General features: G+C 37.6%; 1 protein-coding gene across 3 annotated transcripts in view; it reads left to right on the top strand.

Annotated features, from left to right (window-relative positions):
* Window positions 1-17,541, top strand: part of SEC24A (SEC24 homolog A, COPII coat complex component) — a 64,518-nt gene that overhangs the window by 13,765 nt on the left and 33,212 nt on the right. The window contains exons 2-8 of one of the 3 annotated variants that reach the window (XM_080803702.1): window positions 5,125-5,610; window positions 11,100-11,219; window positions 13,310-13,387; window positions 14,014-14,174; window positions 14,458-14,630; window positions 15,484-15,586; window positions 16,801-16,927. In XM_080803702.1, the coding sequence (XP_080659828.1) occupies window positions 5,125-5,610; window positions 11,100-11,219; window positions 13,310-13,387; window positions 14,014-14,174; window positions 14,458-14,630; window positions 15,484-15,586; window positions 16,801-16,927 (1,248 nt within the window). Of the gene's footprint in view, window positions 1-5,124; window positions 5,611-11,048; window positions 11,220-13,309; window positions 13,388-14,013; window positions 14,175-14,457; window positions 14,631-15,483; window positions 15,587-16,800; window positions 16,928-17,541 lie in introns of all 3 variants that reach the window. The other 2 variants (XM_080803701.1, XM_080803703.1) reach the window with 2 other exon arrangements.

Raw genomic sequence — 17,541 nt, 5'->3', positions numbered from 1 at the left:
CAGAACACTGAGATCATAACCTGAGCTGAAGACAGAAATTTAACCAACTGAGCCACTCAGGCACCCCAGGCATCCGACACTTGATCTCAGGTCTTAATCTCAGGGTTGTGAGTTTGAGCACTATGTTGGTCTCCGCACTGAGCATGGAGCCTACTTAAAAAAATCACTGATAGGGGCGCCTGGGTGGCTCAGTGGGTTAAAGCCTCTGCCTTCGGCTCGGGTCATGATCCCGGGGTGATGGGATCAAGCCCCAAGTTGGGCTCTCTGCTCAGCGGGGAGCCTGCTTTCTCCTCTCTCTCTGCCTGCCTCTCTGCCTACTTGTAATCTCTGTCTGTCAAATAAATAAATAAAATCTTTAAAAAAAATCACTGATAGAGATTATATAAATATTTCATTCCTTGTTAGACTATGAATTTATTCATTTATTTATTGGTTTAGACTGTTTATTCAGTGGATTATAATCCACTGTTATTATTATTACTTATTTTGATTTTATATTATCTCAGATGGCCTTTGGGTGCCCTTCAAGCTGTCTGCTCTGTTTTCTTGTATTATATCGTTTCTGGGCACTTTGACTTCTGGCACAGAAAGATATTACAGGCTCTTATACTTTCTAAGATTCCTTTTTTTTTTTAAGATTTTATTTATTTATTTGACAGACAGCGGTCACAAGTAGGCAGAGAGGCAGGCAGAGAGAGGGGCGGGGGGGAAGCAGACTCCCCGCTGAGCAGAGAGCCTGACACGGGGCTCGATCCCTGAACCCTGAGATCATGACCTGAGCCGAAGGCAGAGGCTTTAACCCACTGAGCCTCCCAGGCGCCCCTAAGATTCCTTTTTTGTTTATTGGGTTTTGTTTTGTTTTATTTTTTGTTTTTGTTTTTTTCTTTTATATTTTTGCTAGCCATGATTCCTTTTAGTGGAGAGAAAAATATTTAGAAACCAAGATCTTGTACTAGATGTAATCAGAGCAATTAGAATGTCTCTGCTACCAGTCTCAGCAGACAGAATTAAGGAAACTACCTATCTATCTATATATATATTGAAATCCATGAGTTTCAGTTGTAACTCCCAGTGCAGACCCACCATCATTAGGTTCATTCATTCTAGTTTGCCCCTTTCCATATTTGTGATTCTCTTCTCAGAGAGTGAGAGACCTTGCTTCCATTATCCTGTATGTATTTAATTGGTCAGTTCTCCTGTGTGTAACCATTCTCCCATTACTGGTGCTGCCCTCTCATTCTATTCTAGCTTCTCTCCGGTGTGGATGCTTATACCTCTTCCCCAACCCCATGTCTTTAGCACTGAATTTTTCAGGAAAGGAGCTATTTTGCTTTTTAGCTTATTTATTTAGATTTTATTTATTAATTTATTTAGAGTGCGAGTGAAAGGAGGAGCAGAAGGAGAGAGAGAATCTTAAGCAGGCTCCATGGTCATTGTGGATCCCCTTGTGGGGCATGTTCTGATGACCCTGAGGTCATGACCTGAGCCCAAATCAAAAGCGGACTGCTTAACTGACTGAGCTCCCAGGCATCCTTAATTTATTTAAAAGTCTTGCTTATAAGAATATCCAGCATGGGGCGCCTGGGTGGCTCAGTGGGTTAAGCCTCTGCCTTCGGCTCAGGTCATGATCTCAGGGTCCTGGGATCGAGACCCGTGTCAGGCTCTCTGCTTGGCAGGGAGCCTGCTTCCTCCTCTCTCTCTCTCTACTTGCCTCTCTGCCTGCTTGTGATCTCTCTCTGTCAAATAAATAAATAAAATCTTAAAAAAAAAAAAAAGGAATATCCAGCATGGTGCCATATCATGGAATAATTTTTTTTACCTTTAAGAGATCCCATCAGCAGGGCGCCTGGGTGGCTCAGTGGGTTAAGCCTCTGCCTTCGGCTCAGGTCATGATCTCAGGGTCCTGGGATCGAGCCCTGAGTCGGGCTCTCTGCTCAGCGGGGAGCCTGCTTCCTCCTCTCTCTCTCTGCCTGCCTCTCTGCCTACTTGTGATCTCTGTCTGTCAAATAAGTAAATAAAATCTCTAGGAATAAAAAAAAAAGAGATCCCATCAGGTGAATACTGTAGCATTTGAAACTAGCCTTTATTACAGTTGATTCTCACATTTCTCCAAATAAAGTCCCTATCTTCATGGACCGTATGTTATAGTGAGGTGGAGAGACTATAAATAAGTAACGTGTGTCATTTTAGCACTAGAAGGAAAAATAAAGCAGGGTCAGATGTGAAGAGAATGAAAAGAGGTGCTATTTGAATTATGGTGTTCAGGTGGTGCTTCTTTGAGGAGATTATTCGAAAAGAGACCCAAGTAAAGACACCGAATGAGATTATCTTGGGGAAGAGCATTCTTGGCAGAGTTAAAAAGTGAAGAACCCTATGGTAGGAGCATATTTAAGCTTGTTGAAGAAACATTCAGGTGGGTGGGACTGGAGCGGAGCAGAGAGGAAAAGGAGTAGGAAATCGAATAGCTTGTTTATGAAGGTCTTTCGCCATTAAATGAAGTAACATGTCAGTTGACAGTGACTTTACCATATGCATATATTAAACTCAAAGATGAAGGTCTTCATTATACATAAATATTTAAAGAGGTGCTGGGGCATCTAGGTGGCTTAATCAGTTAAGCATCCAGTCTTGATTTCTGCTCAGGTCATTATCTCAGGGTCATGAGTTCTGGCCCAAGTACAACTCCAAGCTCAACACGGAATGTGTTTGTCCCTCTCCCTCTGGTCCTCCTTGTTCTCTCTCTCCCTCTTTCAGATAAATAAATAAATAAAATCTTTAAAAAAACAAAAAGAGAGAGTTGCACACTCTACCGACTGAGCCACCCAGGTGCACTCTGAGTGCTATCTTTTTAAAAAGTATTTATCTTGGGTCGCCTGGCTGGTGCAGTCTGTTAAGCATTTGCCTTTGTCTCAGGTCATGATCTCAGGGTCCCAGGCTTGAGCCCCACATTGGGAGTCCCTGTTAAGTGGGGAATCTGCTTCTCCCCCCTCTACTCCTCCTGCCCCGCTTTGCTCATGCTCGCTTGCTCTCAAATAAAATCTTTTAAAAAAGTGTTTATCTATTTCCTTTTATTGTCTAATTTTAGCAACAGAAATAACAGTATATTCCTGAGTAGAAGTGGTAGTTCTAGGGATTTTTCTTTATAACAGCTTTACTTATTTATTTTTTTAAAGATTTTATTTATTTATTTGACAGACAGAGATCACAAGTAGGCAGAGAGGCAGGCAGAGAGAGAGGAGGAAGCAGGCTCCCTGCCGAGCAGAGAACCCGATGCGGGGCTCGATCCCAGGACCCTGGGATCATGACCTGAGCTGAAGGCAGAGGCTTTAACCCACTGAGCCACCCAGGCGCCCCATAACAGCTTTATTTTTAAATTAATTTTAATCTTTTTAATTTTTAAAAGATTTTTATTTATTTGACAGAGATCACAAGTAGGCAGAGAGAGGGGGGGAGCAGCCTCCCCGCTGAGCAGAGAACCCGATGCAGGGCTCGATCCCAAGACCCTGAGATCATAATCTGAGCTGAAGGCAGAGGCTTTAACCCACTGAGCCACCCAGGCGCCCCATAACAGCTTTAAAATGTACAATTCATTGATCTTTAGTGTATTCACAGAGTTTTGCAACCATCACTATTATCAATTTTATAATTTTTTTAAGATTTTTTTTTAATTTATTCATTTGTGAGAGAGAGAGCGCAAGCAGGGGGAGCAGCAGGCTTCCTGCAACCATCACTACTATCAGTTTTATAATATTTTTATAATCCCCAAAAGAAACCCTGTTCTTACTGGCAGTTACTCCCCATTCCCTCCTCCTCCCAGCCCCTACAATCTCCCAGCCCCTGCAGTCCAGCAAATACAACTGGATTTTGCTGTTCAGCACATTTCGTATAAATGAATCATACAACGTATGCTCTTGACGGCCAGCATCTGTCACTCAGCATAATGTTGTCAAGGTTTATGTATGTTGTAAAATGTAGTCAATATCGCATTCCTTTTTATGATATCCCGTTGTATAGATATACCCTTTTGTTTATCTGTTCATCAGTTGATGGACATTTGGGTTGTTTGTACTTTTTTGCAATTATGAATGTTATGAACATTTGTGCATGAGTTTTTATGCAGGGTAAGAGTGGAATTGCTGGATTATATAACTATGTTTAATACTTTGAGGAACTGCCAAACTGTTTTCTACTGTAGTTGCACCATTTTACACTTCTGTTAGCATTGTGTGAGGGTTCCAGTTTCTCCACATTTTTTTAAAATATAGATTTATTTATTTATTTGTTTGTTTATTTATTTATTTATTTGTCAGAGACCAAGAGAGAGAATGCGCAAGCAGGGGTAATGGCAGGCAGGGGCAGAGGGAGAAGCAGGCTGCCCACTGAGCAAGGAGCCCTATGCAGGACTGGATCCAACAACCCTGGGATCATGACTTGAGCCAAAGGCAGACGCTTAACCAACTGAGCCACCCAGGTGTCCTGTAAAGATTTCATTTATTTATTTGACGGAGAGAGACACAGCGAGAGAGGAAACACAAGCAGGGGGAGTGAGAGAGGGAGAAACAGGGGAGCCTGATGTGGGGCTCAGTAGTTTCTCCAGTTTCTTGTTAACACTAAAATGTTCACTGACTTTTTCATTTCAGTCATCCAGATAGGTGTGAGTGCCATCTCACTGTGGTTTTGATTTGTATTTCTCTAATGACTGATAATGTTGAGTGTTTTTGCATGTGTGTATTGACCGTTTGCATATCTCTTTGGAAATATATTTGAATGTCTGAATCTTTTGTTCATTTTTAAGTTGGATTGTCTTTTTATTGTTTAATTATAAGAGTACCATATGTTTTACTGTATTTCTTAAAGTATTTTTTTTTTTTTTTTAAAGATTTTATTTATTTATTTGACAGAGAGAGAGAGATCACAAGTAGGCAGAGAGGCAGGCAGAGAGAGTGAGAGAGGGAAGCAGGCTCCTGCCGAGCAGAGAGCCCGATGTGGGACTCGATCCCAGGACCCCGAGATCATGACCCGGGCCGAAGGCAGCGGCTCAAACCACTGAGCCACCCAGGCGCCCACTTAAAGTATTTTTATTGCTTTGTTTGCAAGACTAATTTTTCCTCCTCTTATTGGAAGGTCCTGTCCAAAATGCACTGATGTCTTCACAAGTGTCAGTGAACCAAGGATATACTTCTCCAGGATCCTATCCTCGTCTAATACCAGCAAAGACATTGAATCCAGTCTCTGGACAGTCTAACTATGGTGGTTCTCAGACTGTTTCTCCGTTAAGTAATTATCAGGGACCTGGGCAGACTCTTTACAGACCACCTGTGGCTTCTAATCCAGCGACACCTTCACTTCACAGTGCTCCTGTTCCCCGAATGCCACTACCTACTTCTCACAACCCAGCTGCTACACCAATGCCTTCTGGTAGCTTTCTTCCTGGAGCCAACGTACATCCACCTTTGAATTGGCAGTATAACTATCCGTCCACAGGATCACAGACAAACCATTGTCCTCCTGCATCATCCCAACCAACTATATCTGGGAATACAAATTTGACAAGTCATCAGTATGTCTCTTCTGGAGATCCTTCATTTCAAAACAACTTCATAAAATCAGGTAGAGTTCTTTTTTTTTTTTTTTTTTAAAGATTTTATTTATTTATTTGACAGATCACAAGTAGGCAGAGAGAGAAGGGAGGAAGCAGGCTCCCTGCTGAGCAGAGAGCCCGATGCGGGGCTCGATCCCAGGACGCTGGGATCACGACCTGAGCCAAAGGCAGTGGCTTTAACCCACTGAGCCACCCAGGTGCCCCAGGTAGAGTTCTTATTAGGAGTACTTCCTCTGTAGAAATGAGAAAATTTTGTGCATTGAGATGTTATAATTTATATTTCAAGACTTAAAACCAAATGGAGGACTCTTAGTTTTCTCAGTCATTGTTAATCTTTAAATAAGTTATTTCTCTAACCTTGAGTTAGCTTAAAATCATGGGTTTGCTTCTTACCTTTGAAGGTATCCTCTGTGTTTCTTTGAGTCACCCATGATACTTCAGGGAATCAGGTATGCATGTAGATCCACTTCCTTATGGACTTGCCATTACTTTTTTTAACTGGGTTCCATATTAAGAAGCTCAGTTCCATATTAAGAAGCTCAGTCTCTTTTTTGTTGTCTTGATCTGAGGCTTGGGTTGTCTTTTTGTTATGGCTTAGACAGTTTTGGTCCCCAGAAGGTGTAGGATCCTGACAATAACTTTTGTAATGAGGAGCGTTAATTACCAGAATTGCAGTCAGAAAGCAGTGGGCAGAGATTTATATTTATTTTTTCTTGTAAGAGTTTTATAGTTTTAGCTCTCATATTTCGGTCTTTGATCAATCTGGAGTTAATTTTTGTGAATAGTGTGAGGTAGGGGTTCAGCTTCATTCTTGTGCGTGTGAGTATACATTTGTCCCAGGACTATTGGATGGTAAGACTATTCTTTGTTTCCTTGAAAGGTGTTGGCACCCTTATTGAAAATCAATTGATCATAAATATAAGGGACTCTGATCTATAACTATCTTTATACCAGTACCAAACAACTTGATTACTGTAGGTTTGCAGTAAGCCTTGAATTTGGGAAGTATGACTCCTCCAACTTTTTTCTTTTCTCTTTCTTTTCTTTTCTTTTTCTTTTTTTTTTTTTTAAGATTTTATTTATTTATTTGAGAGAGAGAGCATGAACAGGGGGAGGGGCAGAGGAAGAGGGAGAAACAGACTCCCCACTGAGCAGGGAGCCCCACACAGGGTTCATCCTAGGACCCCGAAATCATGACCTGAGCTGAAGTCAGATGCTTAACAGACTGAGCCACTCAAGCACCCCTCCAACTTTGTTTTTCTTTTTCAAGTTTGTTGTGGCTATTCTGCATCCCTTAGCATTTTCATAAGAATTTTAGGATTAGCTTGTCAATTTGCAGTTTTGATCGGGATTGTGTGTACATCAGTTTGTATATCAAAATTTGGTTGTATCTGGTTCACAAGTAAGTTCATTTAACCATTTCACTGTTCCTATTTAGCTCGTAAAATTAGCGTCTTGTACACTTAACAAAATTAATAGTGTTACTTTGAAAAGCATTTAAAATTCTGTATTGAGGTTGATTCTGTTGAGCCAACATCCTCAAGGAAATGAACTAGTAAAAGCTTCCAAATGAAATAGTAATATCAATAGTTACCTAGTATATGTATTCCTGTATACTACATATATTTGAACTGCTGAAACTATTTTTCTTGGCCTCTGATCAGTCATTGGCTCTGGTGAATACATTTTGCATTTTGGCCTATAAAGGTTAAAGTTGCTTCTAGAAAATTGGATTTTTAAAAAAAAATATTTTATTTATTTACTTGTCAGAGACAGAGTGAGAGAGTGAGCAAGCACAGGCAGGGGGAGTGGCAGGCAAAGGGAGAGGGAGAAGCAGGCTCCCCGCTGAGCAGGGTGCCCGATGAAGGACTTGATCCCAATACCCTGGGATCATGACCTACACTGAAGGCAGACAGTTAACCGACTGAAACTGAAAATTGGTTTCTGTGTAGAAATCTTCTGATCTGCAGTTGTTCAAACTGAAATCGTCTGGTTACTTTTATTCTTATTCGTTTGGCACCATGAGTGAGCATCAGTCATTTGAAATTAATGGATTTTCATCTCATTATTGATAATTATAAGTAACATTTATTGAATGTTTTTATTTTCCAGCACTTTGCCAAACTTCTATATGTGGTATCTTAATTAATCTTCATGACAGTGTCGTCTTTTACAGATAAGAAATGAGGTTTGGATACTTTGCCCAAAGCCACAAGAGAATAGTTTGGGAAAAGCTACTATTAAAAAACTGTTTAGGGGCGCCTGGGTGGCTCAGTGGGTTAAAGCCTCTGCCTTTGGCTCAGGTCATGATCCCGGGGTCCTGGGATGGAGCCTCGCGTTGGGCTCTCTGCTCAGCGGGGAGCCTGCTTCCTCCTCTCTCTCTGCCTGATTCTCTGCCTACTTGTGATCTCTGTCTGTCAAATAAATAAATAAAATCTTTAAAAAAAAAAAACTATTTAAGAGTAGGTGTAGCTTCTTATTAAAAAACACATCATTAATAATCTGAAATTTTTTTGGCTATTACAAGCCCTCAGGTAGAGAGCTACACCACAGATATGGTGAAAGACAAAAGAGAATGACAAAACTTAGGAAGTTTCTTATATAAAAGAAGGGGGAAGAAAGATACATTTACTAAGAAAATGAACCTTAAATAAATATATGATTATCCTTCTTTTTTCCTAGATACTTCTAAAAAAATTCCTCATTTTTTTAACACTTAATTTGTAGTAGGTCCCTGATTATCTGATCTCAAAACTGCATCTAGGTTATACTAAGTTTCGAGTCCACATCACTAAATTTCTCTGACTTTTTTTTCCTTTTTTTTTTTTTTAAGATTTTATTTATTTATTTCAGAGAAAGAGCATGGAAGTATGAGCAATGGGAGAGGGTATCTAAGGGAAGAGGAGACTCTCCACTAATCAGAGAGCCGGTTGCTGGGGCTCAATCCCAGGATCCTGAGATCAGGACCTGAGCTGAAGGCAGACTCTTTTTTTTTTTCTTTTAAGATTTCTATTTATTTATTTATTTGTTTATTTGTCTGTTTGTCAGCGGAGAGAGAGAGCACAAGCAGCAGGAGGAGCAGGCAGGGAGAGAAGCAGGCTCCCCACTGAGCAAGGAGCCCAATGTGGGACTCGATCCCAGGACACTGATATCTTGACCTGAGCTGAAGGCAGACACTTAACCAACTGAGCCACCCAGGCACCCGATCTGACTTTTCTTTTACCTCATAAGCCATCTTTTGACATACTTACATTGGCTTTAGGGGTCTTAGAAGGCAGGTTCTAAAACTCTAGCTATTAATGTTATATATAAAAATTATTCAACTTGAGGGGCGCCTGGGTGGCTCAGTGGGTTAAAGCCTCTGCCTTCGGCTTAGGTCATGATCCCAGGGTCCTGGGATCAAGTCCCGCATCGGGCTCTCTGCTCCGTGGAGAGCCTGCTTTCTCCTCTCTCTCTGCCTGCCTCTCTGCCTACTTGTGATCTCTGTCTGTCAAATAAATAAATAAAATCTTAAAAAAAAAAAAAAAAAAGAATTATTCAGCTTGAGGTGCACCTGAGTGGCTCAGTTGGTTAAGTGCCTGACTCTTGGTCTTAGCTCAGGTCTTGATCTCACAGTCATGAGTTCAAGCTCTGTTGGACTTCACACTGAGCTTGTGACCTACTTAAAAAAGAAAAAATTACTCAGCTTGAAAAAATGTCTACTTTAGGACCGCCTGGTGGCTCAGTGTAAGCCTCTGCCTTCAACTCAGGTCATGATCTCAGGGTCCTGGGATCAGGCCCTACATCGAGCTCTCTGCTCAGTGGAAGCCTGCTTCCCCTTCTCTCTCTGCCTGCCTCTCTACTTACTTGCAATCTCTCTCTCTTTCTCTGTCAAATAAATAAATAAAAATAAAATCTTTTTAAAAAGTCTACTTTATGAAATATAGCATGTTGTGGTTTTAATTTTTTTTTCTTAAACCTGTGAAAAATCTCTATAAGCTCACTTGTATTTTGTTAAACATTAGGGTGTTACACCTTTGTGGCCAGATGTATCATACATTCTTGCTCGTGTTGAGTTGGTAGTGTACCTTGTCCTTTTGTTCTTTCGACTTGTCTGTATTGCCATGGATATATGTCAGTGCTTCCTTGATAAGGGAGTTATATGGCAGTAATCTTTGTCTTCAGTTGTTAACAGGGCACTGATTTGTCTTGTTCGGAGCTATAAGGTTCAGTAATAACGATCATGTTTCATTTTGAGCCTGGAGAATTGAACAGTATTGAAGAAACATTGAAAATTTTCATATCTGGGTATCTTTATCCCCTTACTTTAAAAAATCACAAGGTTTTATAAATACAGGTAGAATATCAGTAAAATTCATTTATTATCTATTTCACTTACAAATTCAGAGGATTTAAAAAGTCCTGGAATCGGGGCACGTGGGTGGCTCAGTGGGTTAAGCCTCTGCGTTCTGCTTAGGTCATGATCTCACGGTCCTGGGATCGAGCCCCATATCGGGCTCTCTGCTCAACGGGGAGCCTGCTTCCCCCTTCTCTCTGCCTACTTGTGATTTCTCTCTGTCAAATAATTTTTTAAAATCTTAAAAAAAAAAAAAAAAGAAAAGAAAACTCGTGAAATCAAGGCAGCAAGATACTGGTAGATATAAAGACAAATACCATGTCATTCCTAGTTTAGTTTTGTGAGTAGTGTTAAACTTCTCAGATATCAGTGTTTTATAAAGTATATACTTTAACTTTTGTATCATTTCCTGATTTTTTAAGCCTAGGGAATGTTCCTTTGTTTTCTTTTCTTCCTTCCTTCTTCCTTTCCTTTCCCTTCCCTTCCCCTCCCCTCCCTCCCTCCATTCCTTCCTTTTTTTTCTTTGAGAGAGAGTACTTGTGAGCAGGGGAGAGGAATAGAGGAAGAGGGAGAAAGAGAACCTTAAGCAGGCTCCAAAGCTCAGCAGAGACCCCCACATGGGGCTCGATTCCACGACCCTGAGATTATGACCCAAGCCGAAATCAAGAGTCCGTCCTCAACTGACTGAGCCACCCAGGCACCCCTAGTTTGTAGCTTTAGAAAGCTGTCAACCTAATTAATATTAATTGAATGGACTACATTAATAGGTCATTAATAATATTTTATTCATGTTAATTTCTGTTGGAATATTTGACATGGCCTTGTTGAACCTCTGTGACTAGTTAATTAAAATTAATCAATAAGCAGGGCATTGAATAAATGATTTGATGCTCCTTTAATAATTGACAAATAAGAAGCATGTAAAAGAGGCTTGTAAAGGTGTAAAACATGCATATAAATTAGGAAGTCATAAACCTGAGCAGGTAACATATTTCTGGTAATTTGTTAGTGATTTTAATTAAAATGTAAATTTGGAAGTTAACACATATTTGGTAGAAGCCTGTTCTTCTTAGTTCTTAAGTGACTTGTAAAAAACTGGTGTTTCTGTAGGTTCTGCACCCCCTTTAGTGAACCCATCTCTGCCTACCACTTTCCAACCAGGAGCTCCTCTTGGGCCCCCTCCAACTGGAGGACCACCTCCAGTGAGGGCAGTCACTCCTCAGAAATCATCACATAGAGCTGCGCCCCAGCCCTCATTCAATTCAGCTGTCAACCAAGAAGGTAAGCAAGGCAAAACCAAGTCAAATCCTAATGTTTTGACTGGGGGGGTGGAAGGATCAATATTATTTGAATTTTTTGCATTCAGGTAATATTTTTTCCAGAAAATTTAGTTGTTTCAGTTAGGAAGGCCTTCAGGAATTTAGAGTTTAAAAAAGTTCCTTAGTATTCCACTACTCTGTATCGGGCCTAGCATTTAGGAACTACTGTTATCTTTTTTTGTTGCTGGGCAGATTTTAACAATCATGGCTCTAAAGTTAGATGCCTTTTGGCAGAGGAAGGTGAGAATTTCTGTTTTTCTGGGCATGGTGTTAGAACTGTCCTTTTAATACATTGGCTCTTTTCCATGAAAGCAGTTTTTTTTTCTGCTATTATTGTAAATGTTAACAAATATTCATCAACCTAAATAAAAAGTAAAATATACAAGCATTTTGAAGTTGTATGTAAACAGTAAAAAGTTTTAAAGTATTGTCTTCAGATATAACTTTAAAGTACAAGTTTATAGTTTAAACAATATATTTTGTCAAATAAGAAATTGATTTTAGCAATAACCTAACCAATGCAACAAAATATGGAAATAGGAAAACAGAGGAGGGAAAAACCGCTGTCCATATCCTGCTTCTGAATACAATGAATGTTATTTTTGTTTTTTCTTCCAGCATTTCCTTTTTTTAGTATTATATAAGTAGGGAAAAGAGCGACCTGTGAATATTTTGAAAAGAATGGTGTTAACAATGAGTAACAAAATGAAAATGTCCCACTGTTTGCCACATTATAATTTTGAAAATCAAGCTACAATAGATATTTGCATTTTTAACCAACTAAAAATATGCCCAATGTTTTCATTTACTTTTTTTTTTTTTGTTTTCATTTACTTTTACAAACAGTTTTACTAAGGTTTTCATGTCAACTCATGGTTAAAGTCATGGTGGTCTTGAGAGGTAGAAAGGAATTAACTGATTTTATCAACTATTAAACTTAACTGTTTGGTGTTAAAATGACTGTTAAACTTAGCACCTTTGTACTTAGAAGCTAGAGGTTGATTCTATTTACTAATTTTAGTTTCTTCTATACCTGACTTAGAGCTCATAAATAGTAGAGGTACCTAGAAATAGATTTCAATTCTTCATAAGCAGGTGTTCCTGGCATTTATCTTTAAATCTTTAAATTGGAGGGAAAGGAAGTTAAGATTTTTATTTTATTTTAGTAGCTGCTCCCTAGAATAAAGCAATCATTACATTAACATATCATCTTCAGATTAATTCTAGATTCCACGCTGTTCCTTAGTTTGAAAAAAAAAAAGCTATTTTTTTTTTTTTAAGATTTTATTTATTTGACAGATAGAACACAAGTAGGCAGAGAGGCCAGCAGAGGGAGAGGGAGAAGCGGGCTCTCAGCTGAGCAGGGAGCCTGACGTGGGGTTCGATCCCAGGACCCTGGGATCATGACCCGAGCCGAAGGCAGCCACTCAACCGACTGAGCCACCTAGGTGCCTCCCCCCAAAAAGTATTTTTATCTTCATAATTTATTTTCTCTTTAAATAGTATTGATTTTGGTGACTTTTTTTTCAGTGTGTACTGTTCTTTAGAGGTTTTTAATGCTCTCAACTGCTGAAATCTTTCAGATAATATATAATTTTACAAACTGCACGAAGGACTATCAGTTTTAGAATTTGTAAAATTATTTAAAACTTTTATATATTTTGGGGGTGCCTGGGTGGCTCAGTGGGTTAAAGCCTCTGCCTTCAGCTCAAGTCATGATCCCAGGGTCCTGGGATTGAGCCCCACATTGGGCTCTTTGCTCAGCAGGGAGCCTGCTTCCCCTTTTCTCTCTGCCTGCCTCTCTGCCTACTTGTGATCTCTGTCTGTCAAATAAAGAAAGAAAATCTTTAAAAAAAAAAACAACTTTTATATATTTTGTATACTTAAAAATGTGCATTATTTGAAATTTTTATTTCAAGATTTGACATTTTTCCTGGGTGGTGGGCTAAAGTATTTGGAAAGTTATCTTAAATTTTAGACATTAGCACTCAAATTTTTCAGAAATTGTAACAATTTTTCTAGTTTAAATATTGCAATAAACTTCTTTTTTAGGTATTGCATCAAACAGCAATAATGGATCTATGGTGGTTCACAATAGTTATGATGAAATTGAAGGCGGTGGCTTTTTGGGTGAGATGCTATAAAAGATGATTTTTGTTTTTTGTGTATGTGTGTGTTTGTTTTGTTTTAGTATTGTTCATTATAGGAAACAGTGAAGAAAACTTCATAATCTTATCACACAGCAATACCTCATGGTAGCATTTTTTATTTCTATACCTTTAGATTTTTTTTATTAGTTTTTTTTTTTCCTTTAAGATTTGGGATCATGGGGAAAAAAAAGAATTGGGATCATGGGCTTTATTATTATGTTCTGGCTATAGAGTATTTTTATGCATTAAATCTATTTCAATATATTAAACCAGTTGTACATTAATATGCTTTCATTGACATTTTGAATTAGAATTTTAGTCTAAATATAAAGTTTAGTAAATGATACAAAAGTAAATCAACCATACCAAGCTTATTTTTTTCATATAAGCTTATTTTTATGTGTTTTTGATTAAAGTCTACATTAATTAGATTTTGATCATTGCTATTATTTTGTGAGTAGTGTTTATTTGTCTTATATTACAAATTTGATAAATGAAGGTATTAAATTATCCAAGGGATTTTAGAGTTATAATTCAATGGATGTATGTGTTTATTTGAAATATTCTAGAGTATAAAATAGAACTTAAAAGTTACCTTGTTTCTAGCAACACCACAGCATACTAACAAGAATCCCACAATGAGCCGAAGTGTTGGGTATTCATATCCCTCCTTACCACCTGGTTATCAGAACACAGCACCACCTAGTACAGCTGGAATGCCACTCTCTTCCTTGAATTACTCAAGTGGGCCACAGGACTTTACTCAGGTAAACTTTTTTTTTCTTTTTTAACCAGCTTTCCATCTTTTGATTTAAACTGTGTAGGCATAAAAGTTTTGGGAAGCTGTAATGAATACTTTTAACCAATTAAAATAATGGAATTTCATAAGACTTGTTTTATTACATATCCCCAGAACCAAACAAAATTGACCAGGAAATCTAGATTAGTTTTGTTATTTAGAGCAAAATTAAATAACTAAGTCCTTATATACTTCTGTTTTCAACTGAAAACATTATAAAGGCTACTTACTTTGAAATTATGTATCTTTAGAATCCCTTAGGTGCTAATCATTTAACTGCAAGCATGAGTGGATTAAGTCTACATCCAGAGGGGCTAAGAGTTATCAATCTTCTTCAAGAAAGAAACATGCTTCCAGCAACACCTTTGCGGCCTCCTGTTCCAAATTTGCATGAAGATATCCAGAAACTCAATTGTAACCCAGAGTAAGGTTTCAAATAGTGTTTCTTATTCCACATGACATTTTATTCTAGAAGTTTTGGATTTTGTTTTTGGTGCTACATGTTTTATGAACAAGCAGTACAACCATTAATTTATGAAAATAGTTTTGCATACAGGAAAATAGATCTTTGTTAATTGCTTACTTGATATTTGAAATATTCTAACTCAGATAGGGTTGTAACTTCTAAGCTGATGACTGCTCTTACCAGGCCTAATGGAACTATGACACTCATTATCATTGTGGTGAATAAATTATTATTTTTTTTAAAGTCCAACATATGGAATTTGATTCTACATAATTCTTTATTTGCTCTCATTTTAAATTATTTTTCATAACAAACTTAATACCCTTTTATCCCTTAAAATGGATCATTAGTTTAAAATGTATGTGGTGATAACTTTGTAGTGATAACAAAATCGAATTTTGTATTTTTTAAATGGTTTTTTTAGAATCTTCAACAAAACTGATCTTTTCGTTAATAAACTTAAGCTTGCATTTGTTCATTTGTGTCATCACCTTTTAATTCCAGTGTAATCAATATTTATATAAAGAAGAAGTCATTTGTTAGTCTGGGCTGTCTTATGCACAAGCTAAGCCAAGAAGAGACTGTATTTTAGTTACTTAATACTGGGTTGTAACTATCCAGCCTCTCTTTCTGAATAGGACTTAAATATTTAATGGGATAAAATTTGAGAGGGCCTATTGAAAAGTTTCTTTGTAATTTGATCCACTGTTAAAATGTGTACCTTTCATATTTTTTTTTTGTCCAAAAATAATCATAGTGACAGCTGACAATGATTCTTTTTTTATGATACATGGTTTTTACTTTGATACAGGTTATTTCGATGCACGCTGACTAGCATTCCTCAGACTCAGGCCTTACTGAATAAAGCCAAACTTCCTTTGGGACTGCTGCTTCATCCTTTCAAAGACCTAGTGGTATGTTTCACTAATGAACGTAAATGTCTAATGGAAAATTATCTTGGTGGTAAGGAATTTTCTACAGTAGTGCAAGAATCACATGTGGAATTTATCTGCGCTTTCTTTAGGAATTTGACCATTGACAGATTCCTTTATTTGTAATTTAGCCATCATATTTATTACTAAACACTTCAAAATGAGGTAAAATAAGCCTATTTTTGAAAAATTCAAGAGGTACTGAGAGAAAATAAATAAATGAACCATGCTGTTTTAAAAAGTTGTAAATTATTTGCCTATTTAAAATGCTTTACCCAGGGGCACCTGGGTGGCTCAGTGGGTTAAGCTGCTGCCTTCGGCTCAGGTCATGATCTCAGGGTCCTGGGATCGAGTCCCGCATCTGGCTCTCTGCTCAGCAGGGAGCCTGCTTCCCTCTCTCTCCCTCTCTCTCTCTCTCTCTCTCTCTCTGCTTACTTGTGATCTCTCTCTGTCAAATAAATAAAATCTTTAAAAAAAAAAAAAAAAAGCTTAAAAAAAAAAAAAATAAAAAAAAATAAAATGCTTTACCCAGTCTCCCAGTCCTGCCATTCTTGGAGTAAATTTATTGCTTTAGAAAGCTGTTCCCTCTGCTTACGGGAAGAACAAAGAAGCTCTTCCACTTTTATCATAAGGCTTGGGGACCTTGACATACTCTTGGGAGGATCAGTACATAAGTGAGGTGACTATTCCAAAACAAATTTATATTAAGACTTTAGAACTCCTAGTATGTAGGATAAACTTTAAATAGGAGCATAATTGCAGAGTTTAATTGAATACTTAATAATTTACCCTTACCTTACTTTATGACAGTTCTTTCATGAGAATTTAGTAAGCCTCTTAATACAACATGAAGAAAATTCCTAGTAACTTACTTGGTCATTTCATTGGCCATTTACCATCTATCTCAAAAATACATTGGGTATTTACCATGTTGATTTCATAATATAAATGTTTAATTAGAGAATAAATACTTTTGAAAAGGCAGGATTTAATGAGAATGTTCCTGGAGAAAAATAGTTTTTAAAATCAATACATTTTAGCTACATTTGTTGTGTGACAGTTTGGACACATCTTTTACCCTTGGTTTTTTTCTCCAAAATTATAGTATCCCAGAAGTTACTTGAAAGGTATGGATTAGTATTTGGCCTTTAGATGTGATGATCACTGCCTTTAAAAAATCAGTTCTGTTTTTTTAGCAATTGCCTGTGGTTACCTCCAGTACAATTGTGAGATGCCGCTCATGCAGGACATATATCAACCCTTTTGTCAGCTTTCTGGATCAAAGGAGATGGAAGTGTAACTTATGTTATCGAGTCAATGATGGTATGTTTTTTTAATAACATTTACAAATTTCAGTTCATGTTGTAGAGAAAGCAGATAATGTGAAATTTAAAAAAAAACAGCCCAATAACCTGTCTTATTTACTTGTAATCCTTCCACACTAAGATAACTTTTGTTAACTTCTTTCTGCACATTTATACATACATACATATATGTGCATATGTATACATATATGAATAATTATATACTTTTTGAACAAAAATGTGATATCCGATACCACTTTTTTACATTTATTATATTGGATATATAATAAATGGTATATTTCATGGTATTATTTAAGCCTATAATTTAAGAAATATTTTTATTTAGAAATTGTCCCATGCCTTTTCTCTAGGGTGAAAGAAAATAAGTCCACAGAATAGCTGCCGTTAGCTTCATTCACTGCTGTATGAAGGGAGGTGGGCAGTGCTAGAAGGTTAGTTGAATGTAGTTTTTTCAGTAATTGAGGAAGAGGAGATCTCTTTCAGAAGCTGCTTACAGTCAATGTTTAAGGAATATCAGCTAAACAATAACACTTTATTAGGATTAGAGAGGAAAAAGGGTATGTTGATAAGCATATTGAAACTTCAGTCTCCAGGATACCTGGCTGGCTCAGT

The sequence above is a fragment of the Martes martes genome (genome assembly GCF_963455335.1).
Source record: "Martes martes genome assembly, chromosome: 5".
Classification (NCBI taxonomy): domain Eukaryota; kingdom Metazoa; phylum Chordata; class Mammalia; order Carnivora; family Mustelidae; genus Martes; species Martes martes.
The sequence above is the reverse complement of the archived record's forward strand: the minus strand, read 5'-3'. Positions and strand labels throughout refer to the sequence as shown.